Source organism: Dermacentor silvarum, chromosome 11 (assembly GCF_013339745.2).
Source record: "Dermacentor silvarum isolate Dsil-2018 chromosome 11, BIME_Dsil_1.4, whole genome shotgun sequence".
NCBI lineage: Eukaryota > Metazoa > Arthropoda > Arachnida > Ixodida > Ixodidae > Dermacentor > Dermacentor silvarum.
The window spans coordinates 102518571-102535393 of record NC_051164.1 but is presented as its reverse complement, the minus strand read 5'-3'; the positions used below and the strand labels follow the sequence as shown (position 1 = coordinate 102535393).

The 16823-nt window shown below is 47.1% G+C and overlaps 1 protein-coding gene across 1 annotated transcript in view; it reads left to right on the top strand.

Annotated features, from left to right (window-relative positions):
* Positions 1 to 16823, top strand: part of LOC125941349 (uncharacterized) — a 63663-nt gene extending 46840 nt beyond the window's left edge. Inside the window, exons 2-4 of the mRNA XM_049658395.1 lie at positions 13156 to 13229; positions 14630 to 14699; positions 16721 to 16823. Of these exons, the coding sequence (XP_049514352.1) occupies positions 13156 to 13229; positions 14630 to 14699; positions 16721 to 16823 (247 nt within the window). The remainder of the gene's footprint in view (positions 1 to 13155; positions 13230 to 14629; positions 14700 to 16720) is intronic.

The following is a 16823-nucleotide window of genomic DNA, read 5'->3' as shown; positions in this document are numbered from 1 at the left end:
GCATCTCGCTATGGATCGACGGTTATGCTTGATTACCGATCCGGCGTACCCCACCCGTTGTGGCACGTCCACATGCAGGGACTCCACACTAGATCTCACTTTTGTTAATAACTTAGGAGGAGCTAATTGGGAAAACTCGAACATTGATCTCAGTAGTGATTATTATATCCTTCACATAACCATAGACCTACCGAGACAGGAAACTATAATATTCAAATTCACGGACTGGGACCAGTTTAGGAAAGTCAGGGCGAAAAGAGGGAAAGGGGGGCATTTAGGTACAAAGAAGGAGTCGTTTCAAACATGGGTTAACTAGCTCAGAGAGGACGTCAAAGAGGCCTCTAAGGAAATCAAGACAGATGAAAATATTGAGGCTATGGACAGCAGACTGGCGCATTTGATTGAGGCTTGATTTGAGCTGGCTCTTCACAGTCTTAATGGTAGATACGCAGTTGAACCTGATGGAATGACTAACAGAATTTAAAGAAATGTGGATAATGAATCAATTTCTTCCCTAACTGAACATTTTAATAAATGTTGGAGGAAGAGGATATACCCAGAGGAATGGAGGGTGGCAAATACTATCCACATACCTAAGCCAGGCAAACAATTAACTCTGGACAACCTCCGTCCTATTTCTTTGACGTCATGTCTAGGCAAAGCTATGGAACATGTCATCCTAAATCGGGTCACGAAATACGTTGAGCAGAAGGACATCCTCCCGTACAACCTCATTGGCTTTCGGCCCGGGTTGTCAACCCAGGATGCTATGCTCTTAATCAAACACCAACTCGTACAGGCCAGTCCAAGGCACACGAAAGCTCTTCTAGGTGTGGATGTGGAAAAAGCTTTTGATCGTTTAAAACATAAGGCAATCCTTGACGTTCTCTCGGAGATGGGGTTAGATAAGAGGCTTTTCAACATGATTAAGGACTTTCTTAGAAACAGAACAGCACACCTCATCATGGGAGAACTTAAGTCAGAAGCCAAGAATTTGGGAAACAGGGGCACTCCACAAGGAGCTGTGCTCTCGGCCATGTTATTCAATTTAGCAATGTATAAGGTTGCAAGTAATTTAGAGAAAATCGAGGATATAGATCGAGGATACGACATAACCATTTGGAGTGCCAAGGGTAATGTTGGACAGACAGTGACCAGACTACAGGAAAGTGTATACGTTGTGGAGAACGCACTGAAAGACATGGGACTGAAATGCTCGGCGGCCAAGTCGGAACTCTTGGTCATTAAACATCGCAGAAAAGGTCGTAAACCAAGAGGCTACATTCCGGAAGAGGAGTCAAGAGCGTGAAGGATCCGCAATCTCATGAAGGATCCGCAATCAGGCTAGTTGAAAAAAATCAAGATTCTTGGTTATCGCATAGAAGAAAACAATGCCAATTATAGTACAATACAGCATATCTCGAACAAAACAGATGAAGTCATTAGGTTACTAAGGAGAATTACTAACAGACACAGAGGCTTGGGGGAAGACAGTGCTTTGAGGCTAATACATTCTTATGCTTTTTGCCACTTCACTTACGTAGCCGGATTATTCGAATAGAAACAGGCAGAACTTAACAAACTCAATGCCATGATCAGGAAACTTGTTAAAATAGCCCTAGGGATACCGAGTACCGCTGCAACTGACAAGCTCATGAGTCTAGGGGTTCACAACACAATGGAAGAAATCGCTGAGGCCCAACAGCTAGCGCAACACGAAATATTGAAAAAAACAAAACACGAGCTGGCAGAAAGATATTACAGACAATAGGTGTAGAACTTAATAGATCAAGGAGCCCAATAGAGGCTGAAGTGGAATTAAATACTGAAGTTAGGGATAGGATCAGAACCAACTCTCTCCCCAGAAACATGCATCCAGAATACAATGACAAAAGGAGAAAGGCAAGAGCTAAAGCCCTGTTGCAGGAGATAGAACAGCAGAAACAACTGGCAGCTAAAGTTGATGCTGCCTGGGTGAAAGGTAAAGAAGCTTTCTGCCACTGATACAATTCAACGGCATTGTATCAAATTCTCAAGGAAAGGTGCAAGACGCTATCACTATTTTTTCCAAGGAACCCATGGTGGCGGAACAAGTGGCAATTGCTCTAGCCATCAGGAGTAATAAGTGGGCCTTCATTTACAGTGATTCAAAAGCCGCTATAAAAAGTTTTGATAAAGGCTACGTAGCTGGAGTTGCAGCAAAACTCTTTGAAAAAAAAAAAAAAAAACAGGATTAGGAGAACAGAAATCCGATGGTTTCCTGCGCATATGGGGAAAGTGGACGAAACTCAGGTAAACCTCAACGAGGTTGCGCATGATTTGGCACGAGGACTTGCTAACCGTGACAGCCATAACCGAGCCGTTCACCATCAGTCCGGGGAATATAGAGATCATTTAATAACCTATAATGAGATTACCAAACATTACTATCTAGGACGCAGGCATTTCCCATTGTCACACTCAAAACTAAACAGGGCTCAGGCAGTCTCGCTGCGCTTATTGCAAACGGGTACATACCCCATTAACCAACCCCAACATACCACATTAACAAAATATATCCGGAGAGAGAGATTAGGAAGGAATGTAATGATTGTAATGGCATCATTGAAATCAAACGTATGCTCGCGGGGGGCCCCGCAACTCTTCCCAGCCTCCTGGAAGAATGGACTCGATGGGAAAAAAGAATACAAAGCCCATTGCTTCAAGACCAACTAAGGGCTGTCCAGAGGGCCCATGATGTCGCTGAAGGGCTTGGCCTAACAGTGCCAACGTGGGAGCGGCCCGCCTCGGCTTAAGTCGAGCCTCCGGACCTCTTTAAATAAAGTTTAGACACACACACACACCTGGGGTTCTTTAACGTGCACCTAAATAGAAGTACACGAGTCTGTTGTCATTTCGTTCCCATCAAATTCCGCGACCTGAATTGAACCCGCGAGCTCCAGTTTAGCAACGCAATGCCGTATCCACTATATAGCCACTAATTAGGCTACCGCGCAGGCTTTATTTCCTTTCCTTTCTTTTTTCTTTCTTTATTGAAGTATCGACTGGAAAAGAAATTCCACGTACGGCTCATGGCCAAAGATTAGCATATAGAATGAATAACTAAAACCGTTTTCGGCGCTCGAGGTCCGACCGCAGTAAATGACCCCCTACCAATTACCATTCTGTTGTGCGAGGAAAGCGGAAACTTGAATGGAATGTTGCGTTGCAGTTTACTATTTTTTATTTATCTATAACAATGCTTCCCGTAAATCTGAGTACAAGGCGCCGAATGGGGCAGATATGCTTTACATGTTTGAAGCAGCAAGCAGGAAGGTTACATGTGTTTCTCCGTCTGCGTTTCGCAAGACCTACAGACAATCCCCGGACTCCATCACACTGTCTATGCCGCCGATGATATCACCCTCTGGGTATGCGACGGCAGTGATGGATCCATATAACAAATACTACAGGAGGCGACTGACACAGTAGAACGGTATCTGCAAGGGACGGGACTATCCTGTTCGGCGGAGAAATCCGAGCTATTGCTCTGTCGCCCAAACCCAAACAACATCACCAAGCACAGACACACGCCGATATAACACTCACGACAAGCGACGGTGGCATCATACCAACCGTGGATAAAATTAAAGGGTTAGGACTGATCATCGAGAGTAAGGGCACGAATGGCGAGACAGTGCGCAACATTGATGCAAAAGTATCGAAGACGATGCGCCTTATTAAACACATCACAAATAAACACAATGGCATGAAAGAGGCTAGCATCCTCCGCCCCATCCAATCATTCGTATTCAGCCAGATCACGTATGCGGCAGCCTATCACCGATGGTTCGTCGCAGAAAAGGCGAAACTCAACAGATTCATTAGGCGAATACACAAACAAGCACTAGGATTGCCGCAACACGCCAGCACAGACCTCCTCCTTAAACTGGGATTACATAAGACCCTCGAGGAGCTTGTCGATGCGCAACAAATATCCAAATGGCCGCCAGATACTCGAGAATCTAGTCATCTCTTACCACACCCAACACGGCGACAGACATGACATACCACGCGATATCCGAACTAAACTCACAGTTCCACCGATACCCAAGAACATGCACTCCGAACACAACGAGGGCAGACCCGTCAGTAGAGCCAAAGCCATGACTAAGATTTTTGGTCACAACGACGAAGCGTCATTTGTCGATGCAACACGCTATCGGGACCGTCACCGCTTCACAGCTGCGATCGTAGACCACACACACAAATCGCCACAAGACACGTAGAAACTCACACCAATACCTCATATATCATCAGCGACTCGCAAACGGCTGTGCGAAACTACGCCAACGGCAGAATCTCCCCCGAGGCATTGCGAATCCTTAATACAGGCAAAACTTAAGAGGCAGACAAATTCTGGATATTACGTACAAATCCTCTGGATTCTAGCCCACACACCTCTAGATTAACCGGAGTTCAGTCCAAATGAGGTGGCGCACAACGTAACTCGAGGTCTCACGTTCCCAGCCGCGTTCGAAGAAGCAGCCACCCGAACGGACTCCTCCGCGGCGGTGTGTGAATGGGACGATCGACTCACTAAAATCTGCGAAATTACTCAACATTATTGAATGCAAAGGCGGGAGTATCCACCGCCTCACCCCAAGCTCAATCGCACCCAGTCCGTTCAATGCCGCAGCTACAAACACGAACATACACGAACCCCGTCATCATGAACTTATATACCCCGAATTATATACAACCAATCTATGACAGTATTGTAACACCAGAGCCACACTAGATCATGTCCAGCATTAATCAGCAATACTGGGGTCGCGGCCTCCAATGAGGGCCTTCGGGCGCGTTGGCGGACTGCGCTGCTCAGTTCAGGCATGGATCCAGCAGGCCGAGGAAGCTGCCAGGAGACAGGGTCTCTCCGCAGACTCCTAGGTGGGCGTCCAGCCCAGAAATCTACCGGAAATCAATTAAGTTCTTACCTCTCTCTCTCTCTTGTTTCTCCGTTAGGGCTTTTACAGGTCCTTTTCCTGTAGAAGATATTCATTATTTGGAGTCTATTCGTTTCCGCGAATTCTACCAACATCTCTCCTCTACTGCTCCTCGGAAATATGCCGTGGTTGACTACTGCTTGTTGCCCAGCCTGATTTCCCCCCACTATTGATTTGATGTCGCCCATGACTACAGTACCTATGGTGTTTGTACCTTTCTCATTGCTAATTCAACATTCATAAAACTATTCCATTTGTTCGAGCGTAGGCATGCCCCACCTCTAACCTATATATCCTATTTAGCTTTATTACGACGACTCCTACCTTTTCATCAATGCTGTAGGATTCATCTATGTTGCCCGTCATGTCCTTATGAATTAGAAATCCTACCCCGCATTCTCTCTCATCCGGAAGACCTGTGTAGCAGAGGCGTGGCCGTTAGTCTGCACTGCATATTCCCAACCAGCTCTTCTAGCCTCACTAAGGCCAATAATATCTCAGACAATGCCTGATAATTCTTCAAGAATTATCAGTCATTGTCTGGGATATTATTGGCCTTAGTGAGAATTATCGGGCAGCAGGATTAGCTGCTGTGCTAATATAACCTCACTCGAGAGGGTTCGTCTGTTAAACGTTGCCGGGTTCAGTTTCCAGAGATTGTTAGAACCTTCTGCCGCGTCGCAGGCCTGACCACCGCATTGGTCAGGTGCTCCGTGGCCGCTGGGGACTCAGGGCCACAGGTTAATTGGAAGAGATAATTGCCAAATTCTGGGATATTACGTGCCAAAACCACGATCTGATTGTGAGGCAGGTCGCACTCCGGATTAAGTTGGACCGCCTGAGCTTTTGTTGCGCACCTAAATTGCCCCCATCAAAGTACGGCTGCGCGTTACGGGTTGTAGGCTTCGGCCATGTGTGTACTGGTAGCTGGAAACAACTTGCTTTGAGCATTTACCATATGTATTCGTCTAAGAGCCGCACTATTTTTTTTTCGCAATCGTAAAGAGGTGCACCATTAAGGTTTCATTTTTCTGGCGGTTTGTTGATTCACGATTTATTTGTCCAAAAAGAGCGATCGCTGTTGCTTTCATAATGCATAGATTTGTTCAGGCAAGCACGCCAAGCTGCTGGTGGCTGTCTATAGCCCTCAATAGAGTTCTTGTCACCGCTCAGTAGCATACTCATTGATAGTCGATCTCGGTGCCCTACATGACGTGAGATATGACTGTGACGTCAAAGCTTTTCACAGTGATGTCCGAAAATGACACGTGCTCAGAGTCCGAGATCATGCAAACAAGCTGCGACGCTCTCTTCAGCCTTCGAATGATTTATTTCAACATTCTTTTTCGAATACTGGGCTGGCTAGTTTGCAATCCGGCCCTTAGTCGAGTATATACGGTATTACAAGTTCTGTAATCGAATGCACCGCTGCATGCCCAATAGGCATGGGTAATCACGATGTTTCTTATCGCAAGACTTGTACTATCGTCCACTGCTGGTTGTCCAACTTGCACCGCGGACAGACACACCATAGATGAAAATATGACAATCCGCAAGGTGGAGTGTAACGTTCAAGACAGGACAAAACGTCATCCAGCCGACTTGTATCACGGAGCTACAAAGGAAACCCATACAGGTTTTTGAAAAAGCTTAAAGGTTTTGACAAAGTTTATAACACATTCTATAAATTGCGGTAGCAGTATTTGCAGGAAACGCGAAGTATAGCAGGCGCCGGTATGGGCACTGGCGGTACAAGTGGCCAGTTCACGGCAGTGGAAGCACAGAGGTCGGTGATCGGGTGTGTGCCCAACATCCGACTTCCGAGTGGGCGTGCGTCTGTCGTCGACATAGTGAACCGATTGCTCCGAGCGATGGGCAACTGGAGCGGCATGAGCAAAGGGCGGCAGCGTGCGATATCGGCTGCGCCGACTGTAGGAAGAGCACGAACGAACAGCGGCGGAGTGGAAGCAGGGCGCTTTAGGGTTCCGCGTAGGTCGCACTGCCGCAGCGTTATCAGGAGGCAAGGTGTCACGCAGCGCCTGGTGCAGCTCGCCCTTCATAATACTTGCCATGGAGCTTAGCGTAGGGTGCGGTGTTACGGCGGCCTTTGGAACTCTTCAAGCAGACAGTCACTGTTGCTTCCTATGGCCGTGAAAATGTCAGCAGCAGACATGCTGTTCCCTTGCCGCTCATACAGGTTCGACCGATGCAGAAGCACCTTTTACATTGTCACGGCCACATGGTTTTACATGGTCACAAGAACTCCGCGACCGCCTTCGGAGGGCTCCGTACGAGACCAGCAAATAGCTGCTCCTTGAACCCGCGCATCAGATGTCATAACTACTTCTCCTCCGTCATTCTTGGATCAGCTCGTCTGAAGAGGCGCGTCATGTCTTCAATATATGTGGTCACAGTTTCGTTTGGCAACTGGACGCGGGCCTCAATCGCTCGTTCCGCTCGTTCGTGGCGATCAGCACTGGTGTATGTCTCCAGAAGCTGACGACAAAACTCGCGCCACGACGTCAGTTGCTCCTCGCGGTTCTGAAACCACGTACGCGCGACATCCTCCAGGTAGAAGTAGAGGTGTCTCAGTTTTGCCGTGTCGTTCCATTCGTTGAAGGCGGCCACGCGCTCGAAATCAACCATCCATTCTTCGACGTCTTCGAAACACTGTGCCATGAAACGTCGTCGAGACCCGTGTACCGGTTAGAGCACTGCACGGGCCGATAGATTATCGGTCCATTCAGGGATGCGTCAGCATACCCTAGCAAGCAAATCGGCCATTTCATTGAAATGTAATCCAGTGTCCTGGTACCCATAATAATTTCACAAGATTTAGCGGGGGGGGGGGGGGGGGGAGCTAATGTTAGAAACGTCTTTAGAGCTGGTTAATTGGTTGAAGCTGTAAGCGCAGTACAGACAGAAAGGTAATTTGTTATAATAACCGCACTGGATCTATTTAAAGCGAGTTTTCGCAGAGCTAGAATCATTGCTAAGAGCTCAGCTTCAAATACAGGAGTAAAATCTACCAGTTTTAAGGAGAATGATCAGCCAAGCGAAGCGTCAGTGACTGTTATGTTATTTGTTGCAACATATTATTTAATAACCTGATTAAATGAAACTTAGGGTTTTGTGGAAAAATTTCATAGAATTTAATCTCTAAATTCTGATTTGAGTCATATGATGAAATAACGTCTCGAATTTTCACATTTAAACTATCTAATTGCTTTTATACAAAAATAATCTGTGGGGTGTGAAAACGTGGCCAATGAGCAAGAAAGAATGAGTTTGAATCGTTGATAAAGACATATTCAGATCGTCTAATTGTTTGCTACAAACCTAGGGAGCTCTAGTCACAGGCGCAGGGCTTCCCGAGAACAATACACAGACAAATTCCAATATTGGGCGCGTGTACATTTTGTATATCATTATGAGAACGTCCCTACGTAGCCCATATTTTCGGTTGCTGAGTCTGCTTAGTATACCTAAAGCACGCTTTGCCTTAGATGCTACATTTTCTATGTGTGAACTCCAGCGCTGGTGTGTGTCTCCCTTCTTGTCTTCTTTTTTCGCGCTGTTTCCCTCTCGAGTATGTACCGACTAGCCCAAGCCTCTACGGTCTTGCAATTTATTGTCTTTCAGGTATTGTTTGGTCTTTGAGTGAATAAGTGTAGTGGCTGTTTTCGACAGAGGGGATCTAGCGATCGGAGGTCCATGTCCATTTCATCTGAGCTTTGTGCATCCTCATTGATGCCTTCACTGTGATTCTTGTTTACATCAATAGATGGTTTGATCATCTTCGGACGTGAGTTTAGAAGCTACCTCTTCATTTGATGGTCGTGGACACTCAGTAGTTTGCGAAGTTATGCAACTTCTGCTGTGCCGAATATCTGTGCCATCTGGTTAGTTCGGATTTGTGACAAGGACTCGCAAAGGTTTCCAGCTAGGCGATCCATGGCCTTCTCCATTGCCCTTTCGACAGCATCAGCAATAGAAATTGAAAGAGACGCTTCCGTGGCCATTGTATGACATTGTGACAGCTGCGTATCACTGTGATCTAGCCTGCATTTCAGCTATGGCTTCTTGACGAGAACAACGTCTTCGATCATCGATTTCTAGGATTTGTATTTCTCATGCTCTCATGTCCTTGCCGAGCAATTCAAATAATCTTCATTGCTTCATTCCAAATCGCCTTCATTCACCACTAACTCGGCACCTGGGAGCAGACCTACATCCTTTCATAGTGCGTCCGTAACGCCAAAACTTTACACATTGGAGAGGACGAGGGGATAAAGGTTCCACTCGATAGATTAGGGGCCATGCCTTAATTTCTGTTGGTCTGCGGAAAAGCATAGAATACCTCCTCTGCCGAACTGGCGGACCTCTGTGATATTCAGGAAATTGGCTGTCGCCGATCACAGTTCCGCCTGAATCGCTTTCGGGTTCTTCATCCGTGTGATGCCATTCATTGGTTGGGACGATAGCCACGGGAACTGATCTGACGCCGTTGCGCAGAAACAAATCCACAGGTAAATCCTGCGAGGAAATAGAGGCGGACCAGAGGAAAGCTCCTGGCCCTGGTGACGAAAATGGCATCTGTGTGGTCTGATTAGCAAAAATGCGCTTATTATACAACAAATGCTCTACTAAAACATTTAACAAACAAAAACGAGTCATCAACTACTCAATCCTTGGCCGCAACCCTCAGAGCTATGGTACTATGTGAGCTACGAGAGCGCAGAACGAAACGCGCTCTTCGAGGTCGCGTGGTCCCACGCGGTCTTCTTCGTTCTTTTGGGTTCGAGCCACTCTTGCCCTCGACCCACTACCGACAGGTGCCAGTATGTTGTGTACCTAGACATAGAGGCATAAAAGGCAATGTAGCCGCAGACGAAAGTGCCACGTCAGCAACTTTTGAATATACCGACACAAACGTAGCTGATCCTCCCACAGAACTAAAGGCGTTCTTGCGCCATGAGTTGCGGAAGTATGTTATAAAGCTGTCATAAATATGTCAAATAAGCTACAACATATCGGAGCAGAACACGGAAGTTACTTCTTTGCAGATTAAGGATAGGATGTACAGGTGCCCACAAAATAACTCGGAACGCCAGACCGGTGGCCGCTCGTCGGCGGAGCACACCCGCGGGAAAATACAACCGTGGTCTGCACGTGCGCGGCATCCCTAGCCTCGCTCCCTCCCTAGTGCATAAAAAAAAAACTTGCGGTTTGTCCCTCTTAGCGCTGCTAAGAGGAACAACACAGAGGGGGGGAATCGTGGCCTACAGCGCAATCGCTAAACGCACGCGTAATCCTTGTGGCGTATTCTCGTCGGAATCTGCATTCATTCTAAGCGATAGTCATGCTTTCTGGATAGCATCCATGAGCGTTTATAACTGAGTGGTGATCAGTTCACCGTGCTCTACTTTTCATTATGCCTAATGTCTTGCATATCTGAGTATTTCGCCCAAAGAGAAACTATGAATTCATTGCTTACCTTTCATGTGGGCTAGCGCCGCAACTCGCCTATAAATAGCACTGTAGCGCACTTTTCAACCGAATTGCGCGATGTATTTTAGTCCTTGTACAATTATATTGCGAGCCGCATTTATTACTTGGGAATAAGATCAGAACTTTGACTGTCACACCACGGCTCCTTTAACAAGCATGACTGCGTGCAGTAATAAAGTTTTCAAAATGACATCACTCGGCGTACATTCCAACACGTCATTTTCATGCACGGGAATTAATTTTATGCATGCGGCACTATACCAACTCGTCCAAACTCGCAGTCACAATGAACATCGCATAGTAGGGAGTAATATAACATTTGATCGCGTGTCTGCGTTTGTTGGCGCAAACATTCAATTTTTCGTTCAGTGTGGTGATACGTTGCTAATCAAGGGGTTGTTCAGCTGTGTGAGGAAAAAAAAACGTTCAGTGGGGTCCCATATTGATTTCTAAGAGGACTGAGTGGACTGCTAAAAGATTACTTTAGCACGCTTTAATAAAGCTGTCGTATGTCTGTGTTTTGGTCTTGTTAATTACCCTAATTACTTTTAATTAGTCTTTGGGACTCTTGAATCACTCTTAAATACTTGTAAAAGTGAATTAAGCATCAAGTAGCTACATGATTCGTTGAACGGTAGAGGTGTAGTACGCCGCTTTCTGATTTTTGCCACCGAAAGTGTTGTCGACGATGATCACATTCCGCGACTAATGAGCCAGTTAAGCCTTTCGCTTTAAAAGGCGCCGATCGCGTGCACACAGCGTTTTAGAGACATGCAGCCCCCTGTGACAACGCTATTCTTTTGGAGCAAGGCAACACCTGTTTAGATGCACTGGGGAGCGAGGCGAGCTTGCTAGGGAGACTGCTCACCGGCGCGCTCTGCCGGCGAAAGTTATTTTGTGGGCACCTGTACCTATGGAAGACACTCTTACCTCCTTACTGGCAGTGATCCTCCGATGTGTGATAGGTGTGGCGACATTCTTACAGTCCTCCATGTTCTTGTCAAGTGGCCTGAAATAGAAGCCCAACATCCCTCTTCACCAGTTCAAGTTTTAGCCGATGTAAACACCGTACAAATCATCTGGCCAGGTAATCTGCAGTGCAAAATGTTTACTGCGCGTGCCTCTACCATTGCTTAACGGAACCTTTATGCTCATTTGCAACTCATTGTCCACTCCATTCATAATACGCCATGGGGCTCTTTGGCCATATCTGGGCCTCGCGCCAATAAAAAACCGCATATTATAATAATTATTATTTCTATTCTAAAGATCACGTAAAGAACACACTAATTTTACTCTTTCTCTCTTCAATTTGAGAGAAATCTGAGGCCTCATGCACTTTGCCCTACCCAACACTTCTATATCCTGCATTATGCTGATATCTGCCCCAACCAGTTCTTCTAACCACACAAAGGCCAATGATATCCCAGACAATACCTGATAATTCTTCAAGAAGCTTTGTCTGTTAAACGTTGCCAGGTTTAGTTTCCAGAGATTATTACAACCTTCTGCCGCGTCGCTGGCCTGCCCACCGCATTGGTCAGGTGCTCCGCAAAATTCTGGTGTATTACGTGCCAAAACCACGATTTGATTATCAGGCAGGTCGCAGTAAGGTACTCCTCCGGAATAATTTGGGCCGCCTGAGCTTATTGAACGTGCACCTACATTTAGGTACACGAGTGTTTTTGCATTTCGCCCTCATCAAAGTACGGCCGCCATGCACGCTTCTCTGGAAAGCGGGAACGCTCGGTATAAGTAGTGCTTCGACCATCTGTGTGCTGGTAGTTCGAAACAACTTGCTTTGAGCATTTACCATATATACTCGTGTATGTGCTGCACTATTCTTTCGCAGTCGTAAAGAGCTGCTGCTATGAAACGGGGCTGTGCCATTACGGTCTAAATTTTCTGGCGGTTTGTTGAATTCTTTGTCCAATATATGCTTTCATAATGCATGTATTTGTTCACGCAAGCACGCTAAGCTGCTGGTGGCTGTCTATAGTCCTCAATGCAGTCCTTGTCACCGCTGCGTCACAGTCACATGAGATGTGACTGTGACGTCAAAGCTTTCAACAGCGATGTCCGAAAGTGACACGTGCTCAGACACCAAGAGCATGCAAACAAGCTGCGACGCTCTATAAACCCTCATTTTTCCATGTGTTTTAGTGCATCATACGAGATTCGTAGTTTGTTTCTCCGGCGTCCTCTCCGAGTTAAACAAGGCATTTTGTTTATATCTGGGGATAATTAGGGGCATGATATGGGTAATCTGTATGGTTTAAATGCGCATTTAGTAGTAGAATACGTATGCAAGTGGTCCATTGCCCATAGAGATTTTTGACAAAGCTTCGCCGTTGAAAAACGCATTCTATAAATCGATGTAGCAGCATTTGCAGGAAACGGGCGAGGATGCTTATACTTAATAAGTTAAGCATAATTTCATACTGAAGTTATGCCGCGTGACAACCCAAACAAATGAAAAAAAGAATGCAAAGCAGGCGACAAAACTGTTCGAAATGAAGACATTGCCAAACTGTTTCTCGATAATTCCATGGGGATAAATATATATACTTCATATAGTGTAAGCCTTCAATGCTACAGAACTCACATGAAGTATTGTGAACCCAACACGCGGAGTGACATTTAATTTCAACCCGTGCAGGAGTTCGGTTCTCGAGCCGTTTTCCATGGGAGTCCCGGAGCCACCAGACGTCCTCCTATCGCCAGCTGTAGCATGTGAGTGCAGCCGTGCTCTTCACCTTTCACGGGCGTCTTGCGTGCACTGTCAGTAAATGAGCGTCGCGCAAGTTTGAACTACCGCACAGTGACTCATGAACATGGCCAGTAGTTGAATGTGATTCATAGTGCACAAATATCTTTGCGCCAGAGCCATTCAACTCCCTCGGAGTGAAAGAATAACAGCGCGAAAAAGACAAGGACGACAGCACGCACGCATGTGTGTCCCCTGCTCGTCCTTGTCTTTTCGCGCTGTTATTCTTTCACTCCGAGGGAGTTGTATGGCTCTGGCGCAAAGATATTCGTGCACTATGAATTTTAACTAGCGCGACGCGCTTGCGCAAAATCGCGGGCAGCCCCGATCGGCGTGAAAAATAAAGGAAACAAAAGAAGTACGGGCACCTGCCCACGCAGGTACCCGTGGAGACGCGAGAAGAGACTTTGCGGAAAAAACCGCAAAGTCTCATCTTGTCCCCCACTACGCCCGAGTGGCGGCCCTCGTCTTTCGAACCCCATGGGCGCTGCGGCCTGCAAGTCACTGCCGGCTCCCAGGATTCGATCGTGGGCTTCGAACCCCATGGGCGCTGCGGCTTCTTCGCGTTGCCGGCTCCCAGGATTCGAACGTGGGCCCTTTCGAGTGCGAGCTCGACACTCTACCCACTCGGCTAACGTAGCGGCACGGTTATCGCCTTACGAAAGGCCACCAGGAGCGTGAGGCTGCTTATCGCCCGGGTGAGGGGGAAAAGTGCGTGCTACGTCAACGCTTACGTTCGCTTATCGTCGAAGGGAATCCTGACGCGATATCGGCGCAGCAAGCTGTTCGCTGGTATTCCCAGGAAGAGAAGCGGCGATTTGCGCATGGGCGAGCCGCCCGCAATGATACGTTCCAATCAATGCACGGAGGCGGCGTTTTTATTGTTTTTGTAAATATTCGCATACTTGTAACTACCAGAGCATTGTTTCGCCTGTTCACCAGTTCCGGCTGGCTGTTACCTTCGGCGCTGCCTTCCTGGTCATAGACAACTTCTGCGATTGGAAGGATGAAGAAAGAGAAAATTGCAGAGACAGAAACAGTACATACAGGAAGTGTAACTTCACGTGGGCTGTGGGACGCTCGGCTAAGCTTAGGACACAGTACATACAAGAAGTGTGACCTCAGGTAGGAATAGGCAGTTTAGTGTTCTAGTTAGAACAGCTATAGAAAGACTGATCTCAGTGAGGCGGCTGTCAGGACACCTGTTCGACAAGACTGCTAACGACAATTAACTGAACTCGCGGTACAAAGCTAAGGATTGTAACAGAAGCAGCCAGCGACACGCGTTGGTATGCAGTGAATAACCAATAACCATATTGGCAGTTTCATTGTCTGATGTAACAACTAACTTCCTGAATTTGTGCAGGTGTGCGTGGAGTTCGATCCTCGAGCCGGTCTCCCGTGGCAGTCCCGGCGCCACCCGACAGACCATTGAGGTGCGTGTAACCTTTGTCCGTCACGGTTCGCGGGCGGCTTGCGCAATGTGTTTTCCCGCGGTTAAGAGCGCTAGCACTAATGAACCGTCGCACACTGAACAATGGACAGTAAAGTGTCACGGGACGCATCGTGCAAGCTGCCCCGATTCACGAACTGAATGATATCTGCGAACATGAAGTGGTCGCGCGCGAATGAATCATTACGCAATGCTTTCAAACGAGTAGACATGGTTATTGTAATTCGGTAGGGTGTCGTTTAACGATTGTATGAAACTGGCAGCCCAATGAATTGCAATTATGTACATTTCGACGTTGCGTTAACTGCCAGGGAAAGGAAAGAATGACTCCACATATACACCATAAGGGAACTTCCCCTATGCCCCGCTGCATTGACGATCGATCATCATCCAGTGATCACCGTCTGTATGCGCCTTTCACTATGCACGAGCTCGACGCTGCGATATCATCTTGACCAGATGGGATCGCATACGATGTCTCATCTTAGTGTGAAAGCTCGAGAAATTCTCCTGTCGCTCTACAACTCTACGTGGGAATCAGCGACTGTGCCTAAGAATTGGAAGTGCAGTCATCTTGTGGCTCTGCTGAAACCCGGGAAATGGCCGCATCGGTAAAGTAACGAAGCGGATGGTACTGAACAGACTGGAATGGCTACTCGAGAGAAGTGGTGGATTTCCTGATTTTATCAACGGATTCCGAAGAGGCTCCTGACGGTGTGATCGACCTAGTACTTTCTGTGCAATATTTCTGGATACTAAAGGTGCCTACGACAATGTCTTGCACTATTCGATTCTTCAAGCGCTTGAAGATGTCGGAGTGAGTGGCCGGACCATTTTCATGTCCACTACGGAGGGCGAGACTGATAGACATGACGTTAGCAGGGTGGCGTCTTTAGCTCCATATTTTATACTGGTGGGCCATGCAGACGAGCTACCTGACACAGCGCATATCAGCACGTACGCGGATGACACGTCCACAAGTGCAGCTACCGTCACGGCGAAGTACTTGCGCCGTAGAGGCCTGCAACTCTGAGCTAGTGAGAGTGTAGTGCGGGAATTCAATCTCGCAATATCCCATCGCTCTGAACGAAGTATGCTCCAAGTTCAGGCATTTTTTGTGGGCTACAGCATGCCTTTGCTATGTAACATGGGGTCAGCTTGTATGCCTTCAGGCACAAGCATTGCCTTGGCTTGCCAAGCTACACGTGCGAACCTATCTTCGCCTGGTTACCAGACACTCACACCAACCTTGACTTTGCTTTTTCTAAGCAATTGCATGCCACCAACATCCCCAAGACCGCTAGTGAGGCTTCAAATACCAGATGGTGTTGGAAATTTATACGAAGAAGACAAAGAATAGTTCTTAACGCTCCTGGCGCCTTTCAACGACGAAGGCCTGACCGAAAGGGGCCTCCGAAGAAGCTGCGCTTACGAAGATTGACGCAGCTAACGTTCAGACCCGACGTCTTCTACCGCTACTACCGAGAACCTATGCAAGACTGGATCGCCATAAGAAAACGCGGAGTGCACCAAGGGCCGGCGTGACGAAAGTCATCAACGACTGTTGGAGAGCTGCAAGACAACTTAAATGTTATAATAATGAAAGAGGCAGCTTTACGAGGCCGCGCAACTTGAAAGCGTGTATAGGTCAATGGGCGATACTCAAGCACTTGGGCCAAGCAGTGAACGCGAAACTTTTTGGGATCAGTACGAGTGTTCTATATACAAAAATGAACATGTGTCCAACGCTGATAAATTTAAGTACTTGAAGAGCTACCTCGGTTCCTTGGCAAGGCAGAAGACGGTATAACTGGCCTGTGTACTTGCTCAAAGAACATTTTGGACGCAAGAAAGTTGCCGTGACCGATCACATGAGTCGACTGCTTCAGTTAAAGCCTGTGGGGAACTTTTTTGAAAGAGCCGGTATGACTGAAAGCAGATTCGAGTGGAGGCCCTAGAAGTTCCCAATATCTGTGACGGCACATCGTTCTACCTCCCCGGCAGTTATGGCAGTAAAGACACCAGTGTTAAACTTGCACATGATGCCTGCATGGACGACAGCCTTATTGGATCTGGCTACTACTGGAACAATCAGAACACTAAATAA